The 21415-nt window shown below is 37.8% G+C and overlaps 1 protein-coding gene across 8 annotated transcripts in view; it reads left to right on the top strand.

Moving 5' to 3' along the window:
• The window catches only part of cacna1db (calcium channel, voltage-dependent, L type, alpha 1D subunit, b), a 138018-nt gene that overhangs the window by 84328 nt on the left and 32275 nt on the right, over positions 1-21415 (top strand). For 3 of the 8 annotated variants that reach the window (XM_057819588.1, XM_057819580.1, XM_057819545.1), the window contains 10 exons: positions 1708-1767; positions 8041-8147; positions 11599-11686; positions 11877-11984; positions 12353-12405; positions 12490-12636; positions 13158-13359; positions 13456-13614; positions 16181-16291; positions 19684-19767. In XM_057819588.1, the coding sequence (XP_057675571.1) occupies positions 1708-1767; positions 8041-8147; positions 11599-11686; positions 11877-11984; positions 12353-12405; positions 12490-12636; positions 13158-13359; positions 13456-13614; positions 16181-16291; positions 19684-19767 (1119 nt within the window). Of the gene's footprint in view, positions 1-1707; positions 1768-1857; positions 1918-8040; positions 8148-11598; positions 11687-11876; positions 11985-12352; positions 12406-12489; positions 12637-13157; positions 13360-13455; positions 13615-16180; positions 16292-16926; positions 17005-19683; positions 19768-21415 lie in introns of all 8 variants that reach the window. The other 5 variants (XM_057819570.1, XM_057819555.1, XM_057819532.1 and 2 more) reach the window with 4 other exon arrangements.

Genomic DNA, 21415 nt, shown 5'->3' with positions numbered 1-21415 from the left:
GAATGTGACACGGAACATGAGTAATTTAATGTTAAGATGCTGTATATATATATTTTGCATGAATCATTATGTTTGTTTTTCTTAAGGGAGAAGACTGCACCTATATGTGTACCACCATGTGAAATATGGTTGCTCATTAAAATATGCCAAATCGAAATGTCTTAGATCTCTGATATGGTGAAAATTCACACCCTCATTTTTTCTAGCTATTTTAGTTGCTTGCCAGTACAAACAGCCAGAGTCTTGTTAATATGTCACTGGATCCAATTTGAATATTTAACATTAAAATGAAATTCTTTGCTGTGATTGGGTTATGATTAGATCTCTGATAACAGAAAAAACCATGTTTAAACACACACAAAATTGTGTTAGGACTGTGACATCAGTTATACGCACACCTGGCAGCATATACACACTGGTAGTCTTGGACACAGGTGTATAGAAGCTAAAAAATTAGGCACACACTTTTTATGGTTACGATACCTGTTCAGTCTGTTGCTGGCTTTCTCTTTCCTCCATATGAGACACCGATGAAACCCGTTTCACCTCTTAGATCTCCCTAAATCATGCAACCATTTCCTCAATAAGCCGTTGTCCTTCAACGGTCTGTTCCTCCACCAAAAACTGAACACCGTGGCACTCTGACAGTCATTGTGTGGTGTTAAAAATGACTTGCAAAAGGGACATTACACTATTGAAACATTGAAATGTTTACAACAACAAAGAATAAATGTTTTTTCCTCCATATGTTGCTATGCAACAAATTTTGAATTACTTAACTTGCAGACATGGCAGATGATTATTAAAGCTCGATTGAATAACTTGTTTAGCAGTCAAGCAGTGACTTCAAAACATGATTATGACTTTGAATAAAGCACTTTCCATACAAATTTGCCGTCCGCTGATATGTCGTGACTCCTGCGTGCTCTTTTGTTTAGTTGCCTTTCAGGTGCGCGCTGAAAGTGATGTCACTTGTCAACCATTAAATTTTAGGGTTTGAGCGCATCCGGTCTGCACGGTCCGCCCCGGAACAGTGCGTAACCTATCATTTGGAGTGTCATTGTCATTAACTCCTTGTTTTGAAAAAAAAGGGGGGGGCAACAAACTTAATGGATAATTTTTTTCATAATTTTGGGATCTATAAGGTTCCCTTTCATCAACAATGCCGTACATTTAGGTTATCATGACATGACAAGTACGACAGGCAACTACTCGCATTTGATTGGCTCAAATAGTAGACTTTTAAAAATGTGTTTGTCAACTTCCAGGAATATTGGTTTTTATTTAAGATTTTACAACCATTACACATTAGAAAAACAAAATTATGCCCGCCCCCCAATGTTTTAAACAAAATTATTTCCGCTGGCATGCACATGATGAAGGTGCTGTCTTCTCCTTTAATGATGCATTTCTATTGATTTATAAATATCGAGTTCTCCCAAGGTCATTTGTAAGCTTACTCTCATTAAAATAAAACCCGGGAAGCTCATTGACTGAACTTTCTGGAACAACAGCAGTTTTTGCAGAAGCTCTTTTGGCTATTCAAAACAGTGTAACCTTAATTCTTTAAGAATTGCTGCAGTGCACACATGAGTTTGTGTGTGCACGTGTTTCCCAAAAAAAAAAAAAAAAAAATCAGATCACAATCACTGTGCTGTTGTCCCCAGGACGTCTTGATGACTGCAACTTGTGCATTGCCTCTTGCAGATACTTGGTTATTTTGACTATGCTTTCACGGCAATCTTTACTGTTGAGATCCTTTTGAAGGTAAATGGTGTGTGTGTGTGGTGTGGTACTGTGCTGGCTAGAGCTTCAGTAACCTCCTTCGTGCTTGTGTCACTCTGATTGCCTCCTCAGATCCTAGGCTATGCAGACTATGTCTTCACTAGTATGTTTACATTTGAGATCCTTATTAAGGTAATCAAGAGAGCATTGAGATGCCTCTGAAAAATAAAATTAAACAAAATATCTTAGTAAAACAATTCTACCACATCCAAGCATGCTGCATACGTATGCCCACCTTCCTCTTACTTTTTTAAATGGCCGTTTGTCATGTTGTCATGGAAACAGCCCTTCACCAAATTTCTATAATATTTTTTTGTCTGTCAATGACTGTTCCATCTCAGCCTTAGTGTATGTTTTTGTATTAAACGACATTATGGACCAGTGGTTCCCCTCTGGGGTGACTTTTCAGTAAGAGCATAAATGAAACCATTCTGAGAAAAATCAAAGCTCCACCGCTTTAAAAAAAACAAACAAACATTGAAATTTTAAACATCATTACTTGGAATTGTTTAAAGGTGACCTTGCATTTAAAAAAATATATATATATTTTTTAATAACCTTTATCGCTTTATATCAGTTTTGCAAGACAATTTGTGGTGAAAATTCACACTCTCCTTTTTTCTAGCTATTTTAGTTGCTTGCCAGTACAAACAGCCAGAGTCTTGTTAATATGTCACTGGATCCAATTTGAATATTTAACATTAAATTGAAATTCTTTGATGTGATTGGCAGATTGTGGGGGTGTGTCAGTGGACAAGTAAATATAACAAGAACTCGCATAGCAATTTGGCAAAGGAGTACGGAGCAAAAAGTAGGCCGGTACTTGCATAATAATATCACACCGTCAGTAATTTCAAATCTTTCAAATCATTTGGAGAACGGTTTGACTTTGAAAAGTTCAGTATCAATCTAATCACAAACCATGTAACTGACTAACTTGCTATCCAATCATTTTGATATACAGTTGGTCAAATAAGTATTTCGTCAACCACTAATTGTGCAAGTTCTCCCACTTGAAAATATTAGAGAGGCCTGTAATTGTCAACATGGGTAAACCTCAACCATGAGAGACAGGATGTGAAACCCCCCCCCCCCCCCCCCCGAAAATCACATTATTTGATTTTTAAAGAATTTATTTGCAAATCATGGTGGAATACCTAATAAGTATTTTGTCAATACCAAAAGTTCATCTCAATACTTTGTTATGTGCCCTTTGCAATAACGGAGGCCAAACGTTTTCTGTAACTCTTCACAAGCTTTCCTCCACATTTTCTATGGGGTTGAGCTCTGGAGACTGGCGAGGCCACTCCAGGACCTTCAAATGCTTCTTACGAAGCCACCCCTTTGTTGCCCTGGCTGTGTGTTTGGGATCGTTGTCATGCTGAAAGACCCAGCCATGTCTCATCTTCAATGCCCTTGCTGTTTTTTTTTTAATTTATTTTTTTTAGTAAGTTTAGAAGTAAAAGAAACACAAACTACAACAATAAATACATTGAACGTCTACACTACTGATATGTTGATGCTATCATCAGCTAGATGTATTTCCGGTTGACACCATGTGGGGGGCCTATTGACCAGGGAAAGAGGGGGATAGGGTGGGGGAGTCTATAAGCTAAGTGATTGAAAGGGGTGTACACAAATCAGCTCTGTGATCTAGAACCCAATAATCGTGTGAATCCCTTGTGATTGTAAGCCCGTTGGCGACCGACCCTATGCCGCCCAATCGCCAATCCCGGCTCAAAATCTCTCGATACATGGCCCCATTCATTCTTTCCTTTACACAGATCAGTTGTCCTGGTCTCTTTGCAGAAAAACAGCCCCAAAGCATGATGTTTCCACCCCCATGCTTCACAGTGGGTATGGTGTTCTTCGGATGCAATTCAGTATTCTTTCTCCTCCAAACACTTGAACCTGTGTTTTTACCAAAAGGTTCTATTTTGGTTTCATCTGACCATAACACATTCTCCCAGTCCTCTTCTGGATCATCCAAATGCTCTCTAGCGAACCGCAGACGGGCCTGGACGTGTACTGACTTCAGCAGGGGGGCACGTCTGGCAGTGCAGGATTTGAGTCCCTGGCGACGTATTGTGTTACTGATAGTAGCCTTTGTTACTGTGGTCCCAGCTCTCTGTAGGTCATTCACTAGGTCCCCCCGTGTGGTTCCGGGATTTTTGCTCACCGTTCTTGTTATCATTTTGACACCACGGGGTGAGATCTTGTATGGAGCCCCAGATCGAGGGAGATTATCAGTGGTCTTGTATGTCTTCCATTTTCTAATAATTGCTCCGACAGTTGATTTCTTTACACCAAGCGTTTTACCTATTGCAGATTCAGACTTCCCAGCCTGGTGCAGGTCTACAATTTTGTCCCTGGTGTCCTTCGACAGCTCTTTGGTCTTGGCCATAGTGGAGTTTGGCGTGGGACTGACTGAGCTTGTGGACAGGTGTCTTTTATACTGATAATGAGTTAAAACAGGTGTCATTAATACAGGTAACTAGTGGAGCCTCGTTTGACCTCGTTAGAAGAAGTTAGACCTCTTTGACAGCCAGAAATCTTGCTTGTTTGTTGGTGACCAAATACTTATTTTCCACTCTAATTTTGAAATAAATTCTTTAAAAATCGAACAATGTGATTTTCAGTTTTTTTCCCCACATTCTGTCTCTCATGGTTGAGGTTTACCCATGTTGACAATTACAGGCCTCTCTAATCTTTTCAAGTAGGAGAACTTGCACAATTGGTGTTTGACTAAATACTTATTTGTCCCACTGTAGCTTACGCATTAACCTGAAAAAAAAAAAAAAAAAAAAAAAAAAACAAGAGCAAAGAATTCTATGCATGATCACCTTTAAAATATTTTGTATTCATAATTTTAAATAATACTACACATATACATTTAATTTCCAAACAATGCATAAGTTGAAAAAAAAAAAACATTTTTACAGTTAGAGTTTATTTCTTTATTTCTTTGCCTCACCCCTGTGCATGTGTAGATTTGTTGTTGTTGTTGTTGTTGTTGTAGTATGTCTTTAGAGTTTGATCAAGAGTAGATTAAACGCATACCATTATAATAATGTAGAATGTATGTTTAATCTGCCCCAGAAATGAATGTAGTGGCTTTAGAATGCTGTGTGAGATGTTTTTTAATGTCTAATGTGTGTGTTAATATGTACAGTATGTGTATATTTAATATACAGTGGAACCACTAAAGTAATTTTTTTAAGGAAAAGGGTGACACACCATGTTTTCATTTCAACCTCTGGTGCACAGATTATGAAATCATTGGTCAAGAATTTTTTTTCTGATGTGTTTTTATTCTTCTTTGGACATGAAAAAAGTGTTCAATTCCTTATTTTTAGTTTTAAGTTACAGACATGTCCAATCTAGTGGACTCCATTCACCTGCACACTCAACATAAAACAATGTAAATTTACTATCAAAAATGAATTAACTTGGGTTCTATTTTGAATATAGTAACCCCTCATCCCTTTAATACTTTGATAAACATTTCAACAATTTTGGAGAAATTTCAACACCTTCAACAATATAGGCACAATGCATATGCAATGCATTGCAATGCAATGCAATGTCTTAATAAGAAAACAAATGAAACTTCTAGTTGTGATTCCTATACCTAAGCACCAATGTGTCTGTTGTTGTCTGGCAGCCACTCATCATGACTGTTGTCACTACAAAGTCCACAAAATAAGACAAAGTAATGCAAACAACAGCTAATCTGCACAAAAATGTATATTTTAAATTAACTGCATATAAATATAACAATTACGTACCAATTTATAACTAACAGTTTATAACAAACAGTCATGAAAACAGTGACACCATTATGTAACATTTGTTCAAAAATATACTGGGGGATGTATGATGTCCACTTCATTGGATACATGGTTAATCATAAATGTCTATGTATTATACAGAAATATTTCATTTTCCAAACAGATATTATCTTTCCCTAGGTGTTACTTATATTGTAATATTTCTTTTGCCACTGTAGCTCTTCGGGCATAGAAGTATTGACAGAATATGCCAGTTGTAGTCGACACAGGTGGCAGGTTGTCAGCTATCATGAATTCGGAGGATATTTTCTTGCAGTTACACCAACTGACCGCTGAATTAACTTCAATAGAGTACGGCAGCAGAGAGCACTCTTGAGGTCGCAGTTAAATCATATACTGTACAGTGGTATCTCGACATACAATCGCTTCGACACACGATCTTTTGACATTCGACTTAAAATTTGACTCGCCATTTGTTTTCTACATCCGACGATATGCTCGAAATACGACAATTTTTGACAGCCCGGCAGTGTCTTTGTTTAACTACAAGACGGATGCACGGTGGATTTTCTTATGAGAGAAATCAACATGAGTTCCAACAATGTTAGTACAGGTGATTTTAAAAAAAAAAAAAAAAAAAAAAAAAAAAAAAAAAAAAAAAAAAAAAGGAGGCATACCATTGAAACTAGTTTGGAATGATAGGGAAATATGAGTGTGGTGTCCGCGTCCGTAAACTGGCTCGTCAGTACGGCCGTAGAATGGCTACGAGCTCAGCATTCCTCCTCCGTTCGCCAGTCTTTATACAGTAAGTTAAGGTGACAATTATTATTATTGTAACTTGTCTTCACAACATGCCTACTGTCCCCTGCACTACTCTAAAACACTCTCTCTCACTCTGTCGTCAGCCACGTGGTGCATTCAGGTACACCATGCAAAATACATCCGCCACATTAGAACCCGATTCATTATATTATTACAGGTATTATTATTGTTACTATTATTATATAACTTTTCCAATTTTTATTCATAATTTATTTGTTTTGCTCTTTGTAATTGCTATTTTCAATAGTAACAGCAGTTTTTATTAAGGATTTAGTGTAGGATTTTGGGCTGTGGAACAAATTAATGGAATTATAATGTATTCTTATGGGAAAATCCTGCTTGACATACGTCCATTTTGACTGGTCGTGGAACGAATTAACTTCGTATGTAGAGGTACCATTGCACTGTAAACCAATGCATTCAAGAGAAGGGTACGTTTCAGTAGCTGTCCACTGTAGTGACCACTATGCACTAGAGGGTTGAAATAAAAATTTCCCAAATAAATATGTTGCCATCGTAAAACCATAACAATTGTGCTGAAATTTTTTTCAGTACGATTTTATCATTGTTGATGACAATAAAAGTGTAAAATCAATTCTTAACTTAAATGACAAATCATTCAAGTCATCTAATCATGAAGGCAGAATATAGCATTTACAAAATGCGTTTTAAATTTTTAAAAGTTAACCACTCTAAAACATGAAAGCAAGTATATGATTACCAGAAATTTCTTTATATATTATTTTTCTGATCTCAACAGTTCCCCACACACGAAGTGCCACCACCACCTAAGCGCTGAAATTATCAAAATGTTTGATTCTTGGCGGCAATGCCGCAGCGCCTTCCGTGCTCAAATGCTCAAGTGGATGGCGAAATACCCGTCACAGATGAGTTAAGTTTAGCGTTTCCCAAATAACCAAGGCACACGTTTTGCAACCAGGCAAAAATGTCATAGAGATTCATACGTATATCAATAAAAATACAACATTGGTGGAAAATATTAATTTTGTGAGCTTGTTATTGAAATTGGATAATTTTTCATGCCACATCTGATGGTGTACTAATGAGCTGTCGCAATTATAGTGTCACGCTAAGAAGCCAAAGAAAGTGCCTAATACAACCGAGATCTCACGAAGAACTCTGATAGCTTGCATCAAATTCCAAGTGCTGTACACTGGAAAAAACACACCTCCTTAAAACTAGTTAAATTCCCTTGTTTCCAGTGTAATTGTACTTGTCTTTAATACCCAAAACAAGATGGAAAAAAATGACGAGATTTAAGAAAAATAATCTGATTAAGACGTTATAAATTGGCAGTGTAGTTAATACCCTTGATTTAAATGGTTCCACTGTTCTACATTCCAAATGTTGCTTAAACATTTACAAATGTTATTCAAAATTTGCCTTGTGGGAGTATACTCTGTGTCATGCATCAGTTACTTTCATGATTATATGTTTTTAACGTTTGACAGCCACCTACAAAAGGCATGAATTTTTTACTGTTTACGCTAGACAAGGTTCAAACACAGTTTCCTATTCTGTTTCAACACATTACATTAGTTGTTATTTTTTAGTGTAAGTTGCCCATAAGAGTGAATTTTGCGATGGTGTTTCTGGTTTTGACTGATATCTTTGTGTTCAGATGACTGCCTTTGGAGCTTTCCTTCATAAAGGAGCTTTTTGTCGGAACTACTTCAACTTATTGGACCTGCTGGTTGTCGGAGTGTCGCTGGTGTCCTTTGGTATTCAGTATGTATCATTCAACAATCAAACATTTTGAGACATATAATCTTTTTTTGGTACTTTCTGTTTCCTTAATAATGAAACTGATCGTATAGTTGTTGTTTTTTTATGCACCTGACTTTCATGCATGCAGTATGAGTTACCATTCAATTATTGGGCAAATTTGAGATTGATCGGTCATCTATCTGTATGTGTGGCTTGGTGACCAGTCCAGCGTGTAGTCTGCCATTTGCCCAAACGTCAACTGGGAGATGCTCCAGCATACAGTGTATCACAAAAGTGAGAACACCCATCGCATTTCTGCAGATATTTAGGTATATCTTTTCATGGGACAACACTGACCAAATGACACTTTGACACAATGAAAAGTAGTCTGTGTGCAGCTTATATAATAGAGTTAATTTATTTTCCCCTCAAAAAAACTCAAAATATAGCCATTAATATTTAAAACACTGGCAACAAAAGTGAGTACACCTCTTAGAAAATAAGTACGTCCCTAAATGTCCAAATTGAGTAATGCTTGTCATTTACCCTCCAAAATGTCATGTGACTCGTTACAGGAGTGCTGTCAGCATTGCTGCAGAGATTCAAGAGGTGGGGGGGTCAGCTTGTTAGTGCTCAGACCATACGCTGCACTCTACATCAAGTTGGTGTGCATGGCTGTCACCCCACGAGCAAGCCAAAGGAAGAACGTTACTCAAGAAACCCCGCCCATCTCATCAGACCATAGGACATGGTTCCAGTAATCCATGTGCTTTGTTGACATGTCATCCGCAAACTGTTTGCGGGCTTTCTTGTGTACCGTCTTCAGAAGAGGCTTCCTCCTGGGGTGACAGCCATGCATACCAATTTGATGTAGAGTGCGGCGTATGGTCTGAGCACTAACAGGCTGACCCCCCACCTGTTCACTCTCTGCAGCAGTGCTGACAGCACTCCTGTAACAAGTCACATGACATTTTGGAGGGAAAATGACAAGCAGTACTCAATTTGGACATTCAGGGATGTACATAGTTTCCAAGGGTTGTACTCACTTTTCTTGCCAGGGGTTTAAATATTAATGGCTATATTTTGAGTTATTTTGAGGGGAAAATAAATTAACTCTATTATATAAGCTGCACACAGACTACTTTTCATTGTGTCAAAGTGTCCTTTTGTCAGTGTTGTCCCATGAAAAGATATACTTAAATATCTGCAGAAATGCGAGGGGTGTACTCACTTTTGTGATACACTGTAAGGGCGGATTGTGGGGTGAACAGAGTGGCCTGGGAGTCATTGAAAGACAGGCCCACTTCATGGATGGTGTTGGAAGCCATCCGTGGAAGCCAACACAGAGAGGTCCACGTCTAATATTCACTAACCTTGGTCAGAACATATTCAAAATTGTGGATTTGCAGTACCACATAAATGAGAACTATAACCTGTTTAAAGTTCACATGCAGGACTTAAATTAATTTTTCCAAATATTGGTACATATGCATAGTTTTGAGTATGGGAGTGGTCAGAGAAGTCTACTACTAATATTCACCAAACTTAGCAAGTACTTATTCATATTTGTGCATTTACAGTGCAATGAAAATGAGAACTGTAATCTGCCATCTACTAAAACGACCTGTTGCTCAGGGGAATCGCATATTCATAGACTTCATAATATATTGACGAGGCGCAGGGCTGATTAATGGGGGTCTATCTCCGTCAAAGCTGACCAAGTGGAAACACAGACAAAGAGCTTTTTACATTGAAAATTCTTGTGAATAAATGCTTAAATCCCTGAATTCTTTATAGATATGGACGTAAAACAGTCTTGATTCTTGGTTAAAAGCAAAAAAATGGGCAGTTAGCATTTACTTAATGTAAATATGTCAAATATGCTGCTAGTCTTTAAGCCACTGTGGCGCCGGCTTATCACCACTAAGAGCTTTTTACGTTGAAAATTCTTATGAATAAATGCTTAAATCCCTGATTTCTTTATAAATATGGACATAAAACAGTCTTGATTCTTGTTTTAAAGCAAAAAAAAACAAAACAAAACAAAAAAAAAACGAGCAGTTAGTATTTATTTTACGTAAATATCTCGAATGTGTGGCTAGTCTTTAAGCCACTGTGGCGCGGGCTTATCACCACAAAGAGCTTTTTACGTGGAATATTCTTGTGAATAAATGCTTAAATTCCTGAATTCTTTATCGATACGAATGTAAAACAGTCTCGATTATTGTTTAAAAGAAAAAACAACGGGCAGTTAGCATTTATTTTAGGTAAATATGTCGAATGTGCTGCTAGTCTTTAAGCCACTGTGGCGCTGCCTTTTCACCACAAAGAGCTTTTAACGTTGAAAGTTATTGTGAATAAATGCATAAATCCCTGAATTCGTTATAGATATGGACGTAAAACAGTCTTGATCCTTTGTTAAAAGCACAAAACCGGGCAGTTAGCCTATATTTTATGAAAATATTGCGAATTTTGACGCCAGTGCGGTAGCTGTTAATTCCTCCCATGGATTTTTTTCACGTTTTCAAAATGCATTCATGATACGAAAAATATAATAATTACCTTAAATCCTCGAACAAATCACTCCCGAGACAATCCTTCCTGTTTGTATGTGGTATAGTTTTCTTACTTTTTCTACCTAAATCCGGCATTGGATCGCTGCATGTGTTTGAGAATAACTGCAACCGACTTCGACCTGCTGAAGCGGAGTGTGGGACAGCCCTCTACTTGTATTAGTATCTGGGGAATGTGTACCGTCAATATCATTATGAAATCTATGGCATATTATTGTACTGACGTGACAGCGAACGTAACCCACATGGAGATAAAGCGCTTTTAAGATCAGGCAACTTTGTTTCATTTCAAATGATGACAACAGTGGCGTTATATATTTTAGAGCAGGGGTATCCAACTCCAGTCTTCGAGAGCCTCGATCCAGCTTGTTTTCCATGTCACATGTCACACACTTGACTCAAATAATCAGGATCGTTATCAGGCTCCTGCAGAGCTTGCTCATGTGGAAGTCATGGAAAACAAGCTGGATAGGGGCTCTCAAGGACCGGAGTTGGATACCCCTGTTTTAGAATATTGAGAGTGTTTTTAAGAGTTGGAGACAACACGAGCACACAGAATGCTTGCTGCATTTACCGTAATGCTTGGATTACGCGGGTGCGCCAATTTTAGGGTCCGGTCATTTGACCACGGGCCCACCAGGGGAATCCCCGGTATCCCCGTATGCCAGTCTGCCCCTGTTCCAGCACCCCATTACCCTGAACAGGATAAGTGGTGTAAAGTGTGATTGATTGTGTTGTTTAATAAGCTTCTGTGATGAACACAAATAGAGTATTACAGTTGGAAAATGGAGTAAGATTCCATTTCAGAATGAGTATGCACTACCTTTAAATTAAGCCTGGTGGGTGAACCACTTTTGGCACATAAATTAAATGGTCTAATATTTTGCCTTCTTCCATAGGTCCTCTGCAATCTCAGTTGTAAAAATTCTTCGTGTTTTGAGAGTCCTCCGGCCACTAAGAGCCATTAACAGAGCCAAAGGACTTAAGGTCAGCATGGCACTGGCAATGTTGAACAATTTCTGGATTGTGAAGATTCCCCCATGCATGTGCAGTATACACCTCTTAATCACTGAACTAGTCAATGACAGTTTACATGAAAGCAACTCCGTATTTAGTACTAATTGACTATCAATAAATGTAAAATGAAGGTATTACAATGCATTTGTGTGTTTTACAGCATGTGGTCCAGTGCGTGTTTGTCGCCATCAGGACAATTGGCAACATCATGATTGTCACGACGCTGCTGCAGTTTATGTTTGCTTGCATCGGAGTGCAGCTCTTCAAGGTACAGTGAAGCAGATAGTTGCGTAGGCTACATAAATAGTGTGAAATTATAACATGGCCACATTGAAAGGTGCCAAGAAGAAGGCTAGGCAGAAGGAGGCGAGCTTTCTTTTTGTCTTCTTTGCTTTTTCATTGCCATTTTCAGAAGAAATGGCTATTCCTATGCCAGCCAGCTGTCAACAGTAGTGTCTAACTCTGCCCCTTTGAGTGCTTAAATGTAGGGTTTGCCACACACTGTGTTACATGTAATTAAACCTTAGTTACCGGATAGGTTTTCACTGTAATGTGTTGTTTAGTGTATAGCCTAGTGTGATCCAAACATTAGCATTCCTGTTATCTAAATAATTTACTTGTTTTCTTGATATACAGGGTAAATTTTATCGCTGTACAGACGATGCAAAGAGCAGCCCCGATGAATGCAAGTCAGTATATAATTTATCTCATAATAATCCTCATATACACGTTTTATTTTTTGTGTGATAAAAAGTGTCATTCTAAAACCACAGAGGCACGTACATTCTCTACAATAATGGAGACACTGCACTGCCCATGGTCAAGGAGCGGCTGTGGTTCAACAGTGACTTCAATTTTGACAACGTCCTGATGGCCATGATGGCTCTCTTCACTGTCTCCACCTTTGAAGGATGGCCCACGTAAGTTAGTCAATTATTGATGGTAAACTTGCAATTATATTATATCTGGTAGTATTGATGAGCTATATTTAGAAAACGAGTAGTATTTAGCCACCTTTTGTGACAGCTATAAGCATTCACAAACCCTTTTAAAGAAGACAATCAGTTGTGGATTTTTAGTATACACACCAGGGCTTTGTCCCTGTCGCCCACGAGTTTTTACCATCCAATCCCATCTGTTAACTTGTTTGGGACGGAAACAAAGTCTGCTTTGTGAATGAAAGATCAGAAACTAAATTGTCAAAAGAAAAAATTGCCTAATGTTCAACCAAGATGTACACTTGGGAGCACTTTGTTAACACGTTTAATTAAGCAGATGCTTATATCACTAGTTAAATCTCATTACCTGAAATTCTAATTGGATCTTCATGATTTTCTGTTCCTCTACCATTGTAGAAAATGATGTTTTTCATCAAAGTTTGAGTACTTGCAGAGAACTGCTCTGTTTTATGTTTTTCTGTTTTGTTTGTTTCCCCCTGCAGTCTCTTATACAAGGCCATCGACTCGAACCGTGAAAACATGGGTCCCATCTACAACTACCGCATTGAGATATCCATTTTCTTCATCATCTACATTATCATCATTGCCTTCTTCATGATGAACATCTTTGTCGGTTTCGTGATTGTCACTTTCCAAGAGCAGGGTGAGAAGGAATACAAGAACTGTGAGCTGGACAAGAACCAGGTAGGAAAAAAATATGATTATTCCCGCCACAATTAAAGAAAAAATACACTACACAAACTAAAATATTTTTCTTTTTCTACTACACCTTGGCCTCAGCGTCAGTGTGTGGAATATGCTCTCAAAGCCCGTCCCCTGCGGCGCTACATCCCCAAAAATCCATACCAGTACAAGTTCTGGTATGTGGTCAACTCCACTGGCTTTGAGTATGTCATGTTTGTCCTAATCATCCTCAACACCCTATGCCTGGCTATACAGGTAAGTGATAAGAGATTTGTCTTTAGTAGCTACTAATGTTGCACAAGTACCATTTTTTGGCTCCTGATACTTATTTCGCTATTGACAGATACCGAAACTGTACCAATAGCACATTTTTCCTCTCTCTTTAAGTACTTAATTACTTCATACCCTCTTGAATATCAAATAGTTGCTATCATGGCTTGGTCAGACACTGCTTAACAGCATTTGTGCTTACCTGGTCAGAGTGACAATTAAGTCTTAAAACTAGTCAATTTTCTTCATCGTGTTTTGAGTGTTAAAGACTAGTTAACAGATCCATGCGTCAGATTATTCCTCTTACTTTTAGTAATTATTACCAATTTACTATTATAATTTTCGCCTAAATCAAGAAAAATTTGCTTTCAAATAATGTTTTGAACAATATCTATTCTCGAATAAAGAACATTTCTGACTTTTTAAAAGATTAAATATACTAATTCATTGCTTAAAATAAGTTTATTAAGCTTCAGCTAGCTATTTTTATTATTGCAAAAAATAGAAGTGAGTAAAATTTACTCGAGGCACAGGTTAATAATTTCACTTACCGGTATGTCTAGTAGATTAACTCTGAAAACAAGGAAATTTGACTAGTTTTATGGATGCGTTTTTTTGCAGTGCACAATCAGTGCCTTATGCCACAGTAGTACTTTAATTTAGCTCAGGCGCTAATCACTTATTCTAGTAAAGAACACAAGTTCACTAGCTTGCTTTTCCCAGTTTTGTCTCCTTCTAAAAAAGCTAAATTTTTATAGACACTCATGTCAATGTCAGTCACAAAACTTTAAATCCTGGCTGGTAATACCTTGTGACATTACTTTTTTTAGGTGCGTAAACATTTGGATAGATATTCATGTTAATTGTAAATAATTTATTTGATTCCATAAAACAAGTTGTTAGTTGTTATTTGGTTATATAAGACAGGAATATTATTTATTTGATTTCGTGGAACTAGTTCGTGACGTCACGTTTGACGACGTACTATATATGAGGAAGTGGCTCGGTGCGCGAGTTCAGTTTGGCGTGGAGGAGAAGGACGCATAAGTCACAGAGCCAAACAGTTTTTCACGTCTCCTTTTCTCTCTCTTCCTAGTTGAATTAGTCTCTCTGTCTGTCTCTCTATCTCTTAGTTGCTCCTTTGTTTATGTTCTGGATGACAAGCGTTTGGATTAATTCCTGTTGGATTAAACGAATGAACTGGGAACGAGCTGCGTGAGACTTCAGCCTTCGGGCTGAAGGCTTTTCATTTTGGAACCTACACTTTTATTCACCATTTAAAGTATAGACAAGTTTCCTGAGCGAAACATGGGCGGCGCCATCTTTGACAATTTCTTCTCCGAACGTCCGGTTTGGACAGAACAACATGAAGTGTGGTTGAAGTAGGCAGTGTGTTGACAAAGTTAAAACTGCAAAATCAAACCAGAGGAACCCATAGAATCTCCCAAAATTGATTCAGCATGACGTAAGTGAGACTCCGAGACTTTCTGTGCTGCTCCTGGAAGCGCCAATATATCACAATAAAACTTTTGGACAACATGATTTCACTTTTTGTTTTATTTAAAAAAAATGGTGAATGTACAAAACAGGTCAATAAATCACAATTTATAAAATTATTACGAAATATTGACAAAAGCGGCGCATAGGTCGAGCCTTCCATTATCAAAATAGAACGCACGTACTCTCGATATATTTCCATCAACGTACAGAAAGTGTTGTTGAGAAGCACATCAAGTTGTCTTCCCTTGTCTAACAGCATTTTCCACCTGTTAACAAACGAAAAAAAAAAAAACTTGCACGCTTGCATTTATGCATTTACATAACTGTGCCATCCTACACGTACTGATTAGCAACAGGCTAGCAGCAGACAGCATGTGTTGAAGCCACAGCCGTACAGTAGTTGTAATAAATAGTATTAAACATCATCTTAATTACAATCATCATCGTAATAACAATATAAAAGACAACAAGTCGTTTCATGCGTAAGATTTTAGCTTTAGTATTTTTTGAGTAGCGGACACATTAAAAAGCAGGGATAGGAAGAACATACCTTCCATAACACCAATGGCAACATGGCTACATAAACACCCAGTCTTTATAATAGCAAGCTGAAAGCTAAGTTTAGCAGACTTTCTTTAAGCATTAAATTAGTATATTTAATCTTTAAAAAAACTTGTTTGTCAGAAATGTTCTTAATTCCAGAATAGATATTGTTCAAAACCTTATTTGAAAACATTTTTTTTTAATTTAGGTGAAAAATAACCCATTTTTGGATGTATGGGCTTAATAAGAACAAATAGTGATATTCAGTATACTGAAAATAAGCGGATCTGTTAACTAGTCTTTAACACTCAAAACAAAACAGAAACAACTATTTAACTACCATAGATTCAAGAATTATAATCTGATTAATACGTTATAAATTTGCAGTGTAGTTGATATTGATGACTGCATTTCAGTGCCATGTTTGGGCCCCCTCTGATACTAGTATCGGTATCGATGTAACACTACTAGCTTCTTGAATATATATGTGTACGCTGTCTCTTTCTAGCACCATGGTCAGTCTCACCTGTTCAACTATGCCATGGACATCCTGAACATGGTGTTTACTGGTGTTTTTACTGTTGAGATGATCCTCAAGCTTATTGCCTTCAAACCCAGGGTAAGTCCACGAATGAGTCATGATTATTTGTATTTTAGTTAAACATTAATTGAAAAGGGAGAAAAAACAGCAGTCAGAGACAAGTGCAGAAACAAAACCGGCGACCGAGAATTAGTTTTGTGATAATCGCACAAATTTGTTCTCCATAACATGATGTATAAAACAACTGGTGCAGAATAATTCCTGCGTGATAGTCAAAGAAAATTGGGCCTAAATTATTTTGTTTCTGCCAAGCTGTAATCTGTACCACCCCTATTACTAAAACAATATAGGCTACAGACTGCACGGCCTTAATCATACAAACATTGAATCAATTCTACATCACCTCCCAAAAAAGTCAAAAGACAAAAACTTCACGATTGAAATTTGACAGATTAATGATGACACACATCTCTAGTACAGTAACCACTGTTATATATTAAGTTCCTTCCAGGGTTGATGGTCCCCTGAAGCTTCATTGTTAAAGGATTCCCTACGTTCACACCAAAGTTTTGCTTTGACCCCCTTTTCCTTTTAACACAGCCCTCATGCACTCTTCCTGTTCCTCTTACCTTCGCCCCTGGGCCCTGCATCCCTCTTGTCCTCCCCGCCTTTTTCTCCTCCAACCACTGGCTGTGCATGGTTGCCCTACGTAGGGCTATGTAGGGGATGCCTGGAACGTCTTTGACGCCATGGTGGTGATTGGCAGTGTAGTCGACATCATACTCAGCCAGGTAGAGAGACGCCAGTATATACAGCTTTGTCTTGTGCTGCCTCCACCTCTTGTTGCTTCCGTCCTGTGCGTCCTCGCTACCCCTTCTTCTCTCTATTTTTCAAAGTATTATTATTATTTCTTTAATTTCATGTTTTGGGACGGGTGTAACAGGCAGTCCAAAAGCCTTCTTAACCCTTTCCAGTGACAATGGTCACTATTAGAGTTGTCTGATAATGGCTTTTTAACCGATATCCAGATATCTTCCAACTCCCAAAATCCGATACTACTGTAATTTTCAGACTATAGGCTGCTACTTTTTTGCTTCATTTTGAATCCTGCGGCTTATAGTCCGGTGCGGCTTATGTATTGGTTTGTTTGGGTTAATAGGTAACGCTTTATTTGACAGCGGTGTCATAAGACCGTCATAATTACGACATGACACTATCATGGGTAGTACTAAATGCTTATGACAGATGTCATTGAGTGTCATACAGCAAATTATGTCTCTAACTTTAACATTTATTTCCAGCTAGGATCTTTTATATCCATTCGAAAGTGAGATAATTTGCCGGATAACACTAAATGATATCTGTTAAAAGCATTTATTAATGCTCATGACTGTTTCATGTCATAATTATTATTGTCTAATGACAGTCTTATGGTGCCACTTTCAAATAATGTGTTACCAAATACCATAACTAGCAATTAATCAACTGGAACAGTAAAGAAGAAATAATTGGCACAGAACATGAATTTTGATTGTTGCTGCCATGCATGCTATGAGGCATGTTGGAAGTGTTGACAGCAGGTGGCAGCGGAGGTTGACTGTCTCCCCCAAGGGAGCAGTGATGGCCAAATAAAGCTTCTTGAAGCAATGAATGGTGGTTCATTTGGTCTTATGACAGTCATATGATGCCACTGTCAAATAAAGTGTAACCGGTTAATATCTTTTGGTGTAAATATCCCATAATATAACGAGGACAGCTGCGTTTTATCCAGTGCGGCTTATCTATGAAAACATTTTTGTGTCAAATTTGGTGGGTGGTGGCTTCTAGTCAGGTGAGCCTTATAGTGCGAGAATTACGGTAATATCAAACCAATACGATATATCCGGTCGTGGACTTAACATATTATAGCTAATTGTAAAGTGGTGCCCCATTGGATGCTTTAAAAATGGTGATGCTCACATAACAAATCCCGGACATCTTAGTTTGGAAACATCTAATGGTCAATAAGCATAACTGCTGTGTTAAGCTGTGACCAGCCCTTGTACAAAGGGAGAAGGTTTCTACATTAACTCTGAAGACCACATGCATATTGGTCTAAAACTGATAATGACAAACCTATTTCCATATTATCTGATGTCATTTTAAGATGCTTTTGTTGATTGATATTATCGGCTACCTGAAAATATCAGACAACTCTAGTCACCACAGAGGTCATCTATTCAAAAGTTATGATTAGCTTAACTGCCAGCCCAGGTCAGAGAGAATGTATTGTGGTAGCTAGTAAATACAGTATTTCAATAAATTGATCTTGAAAACATAGCAATAGACATCCAATCTATTTAAAATAGAATAGAATAGAACTTAGTTGTCATTGTCAGCCAAACAATTTGACTTGGCACTCCAGTATAAAAATATGTATTGAAAATAAATTGGAAAATATATACTCTAGGGCAATAAGTGAGAAATTATAGCCTGCTTGGACGGATATACTGCATGTGCAACACAAGAATTTCAAGTAGGGAGGGGCTAGAAGTGATCATTCGATCAATGGCAGCCAAAGCGTTAAGCTACGTGAGGTCGCAAGAAATTTATAAAACAAAACAAAAATCAATAATAAAATTCCCAGGATAAAATACATACGGGCCACACTTATTTGAAGTGATGTCTTTATTCTTCTTTTTTCACTTTATTAGAATTTTAAAAAATAGTTTTATCTTTTTTTTTTTTTTATCATCGTATTTTATTTTGATAAACACATATTTTAATTGAACATACAAAAATAAATGCTGGCAACATTCATAGTACAATTGAATGTCAAATGGGAGTCACAAAATATTGTCCCACAGATCAAATGTAATAAATAATTTTAAGAAAATAAAAAATCACAATTGGTGCATAAAAGTGTCAAAATAAGTATTTTTAATATTAGTATTAAATCATTGATTGGTTAAATTGCTAGTTTGGTGGCTGATCAGCAACATACAGTAGATCCACATTATTGCTATTACCAGACTTGTTTCTGGTCATGGCAGGTGGTGGGCAGAAATCAGGCTCTGTTGTGGCACAATAATCTGACACACACTGACAAATGTTTTACAATTTTGTTTTGTGGTCACTACTTTGGTTACCCTCTAAGATGCATATGGCAAGAAACATAACTGATTGGAAACTTCACCCTCTCACTTTTCTATCTGATACATCTTTTCGAGGTGACCTAATTTTTATTTCAGATGTGTGCTATGACCATATCTTATGAAAAGTAGATGATATATCATTCATAATCAACAATAGATAATACAGTGACTACTCTCATCAATGGAAGTTTATTATCTCTCAGTCTTAATAAAAATGTTCTTGCATGAAAAGTCTTCTGTCGTTCACAATGTATGTTTTTCTTTTACCTATCTTTCCTTTTCTTTCTTGCCCTGTCTCTTTTTTGTGTGTTTGTATTTGTGGCTTGTGGCTTGCAGAACTATTTTGCTGATGCATGGAACACGTTTGATGCCTTAATTGTTGTGGGTAGCGTGGTTGACATTGCCATCACGGAGATCAATGTAAGTAGTCACACATGCGTGCATGTTTGTATGCCACTGTTGCTACTGTAACTGTCGAGTGTTGGGGGTTTGATTTAATTGTTGAGTCCTGTTTAAGAGATCAGAATATTTATCAGAATATTTATTTTCATATATCTTTAAATTTTGTAAACACAAATTAGTTGTCCAGTGTACGTATTACCTAGTACATTCACAGTAAAACAATATATACCGTATACATTTACAAAATCTTTCTTACTATGTTTACTTTCACTTGAAATTAAATTTAGTCTCAACATATGGTATATTCCTTACATTAACAATAAGCATTTCTGTTGTGTACACTGATGGCCAAAAGTATTGGCACCCCTGCATTTCTGTCGGATAATGCTCAATTTCTCCCAGAAAATGATTGCAATTTCAAATGCTTTGGTAACAATATTTTCATTTATTTTGCTTGCAATAAAACACATAGATAATGGGGGGGGGGGGGATCATTATCTTTTTACATGAAACTCCAAAAATAGGCTGGGCAAAAGTATTGGCACCCTCACTCTAATACTTGGTAGCACAATCTTTAGACAAAATAACTGCGAACAACGGCTTCCGGTATCCATCAATGCGTTTCTTACAATGTTCTGCTGGAATTTTAGACCATTCTTCTTTGGCCAACTGCTCCAGGTCTCTGAGATTTGAAGGGTGCCTTCTCCAAACTGCCATTTTCAGATCCCTCTTCAGGTGTTCAATGGGATTCAGGTCTGACTCATTGCTGGCCACTTTAGTCTCCGGTGCTCTCAAACCATTTTCTAGTACTTTTTGAAGTGTGTTTTGGGTCATTGTCCTGCTGGAAGACCCATGACCTCTGAGGGAGACCGCTTTAGAACTGACTGGCCACTTTAGAAGTCTCCAGTGCTTTCTCTCAAACCATTTCATTTTCTAGTGCTTGTTGAAGTGTGTTTTGGGTCATTGTCTTGCTGGAATGGTAAGACCCATGACCTCTGAGGGAGCTCCAGCTTTCTCACACTGGGCCCTACATTGTGTTGCAAAATTTGTTGGTAGTCTTAAAACTTCATAACACCATGCACACGATCAAGCAGTCCAGTACCAGAGGTAGCGAAGCAACCCCAAAACATCTGGGAACCTCCGCCATGTTTGACTGTGGGGACCGTGTTCTTTTCTTCGAAGGCCTCGTTTTTTTTCCTGTAAACTCTATGTTGATGCCTTTCCCCCAAAAGCTCTACTTTTGTCTCATCTGACCAGAGAACATTCTTCCAAAACGTTTTGGCTTTCTCAGGTAAGTTTTGGCAAACTCCAGCCTGGCTTTTTTATGTTTCTGGGTCAGAAGTGGGGTCTTCCTAGGTATCCTACCATAAAGTCCCTTTTCATTCAGACGCTGAGGGATAGTACGGGTTGACACTGTTGTACCCTTGGACTGCAGGACAGCTTGAACTTGTTTGGATGTAAGTCAATGTTCTTTATCCACCATCCGCACAATCTTTCGTTAAAATCTCTCATCAATTTTTATTTTCCGTCCACATCTAGGTAGGTTAGCCACAGTGCCATGGGCTTTACACTTATTGATTACGCTGTGCACGGTAGACACAGGAACATTTAGGTCTTTGGAGATGGGTGGTAGCCTTGAGATTGCCCATGCTTCCTCACAATCTGG

This window comes from Corythoichthys intestinalis, chromosome 2 (assembly GCF_030265065.1).
Source record: "Corythoichthys intestinalis isolate RoL2023-P3 chromosome 2, ASM3026506v1, whole genome shotgun sequence".
Taxonomy (NCBI): Eukaryota; Metazoa; Chordata; class Actinopteri; order Syngnathiformes; family Syngnathidae; genus Corythoichthys; species Corythoichthys intestinalis.
The sequence above is the reverse complement of the archived record's forward strand: the minus strand, read 5'-3'. Positions and strand labels throughout refer to the sequence as shown.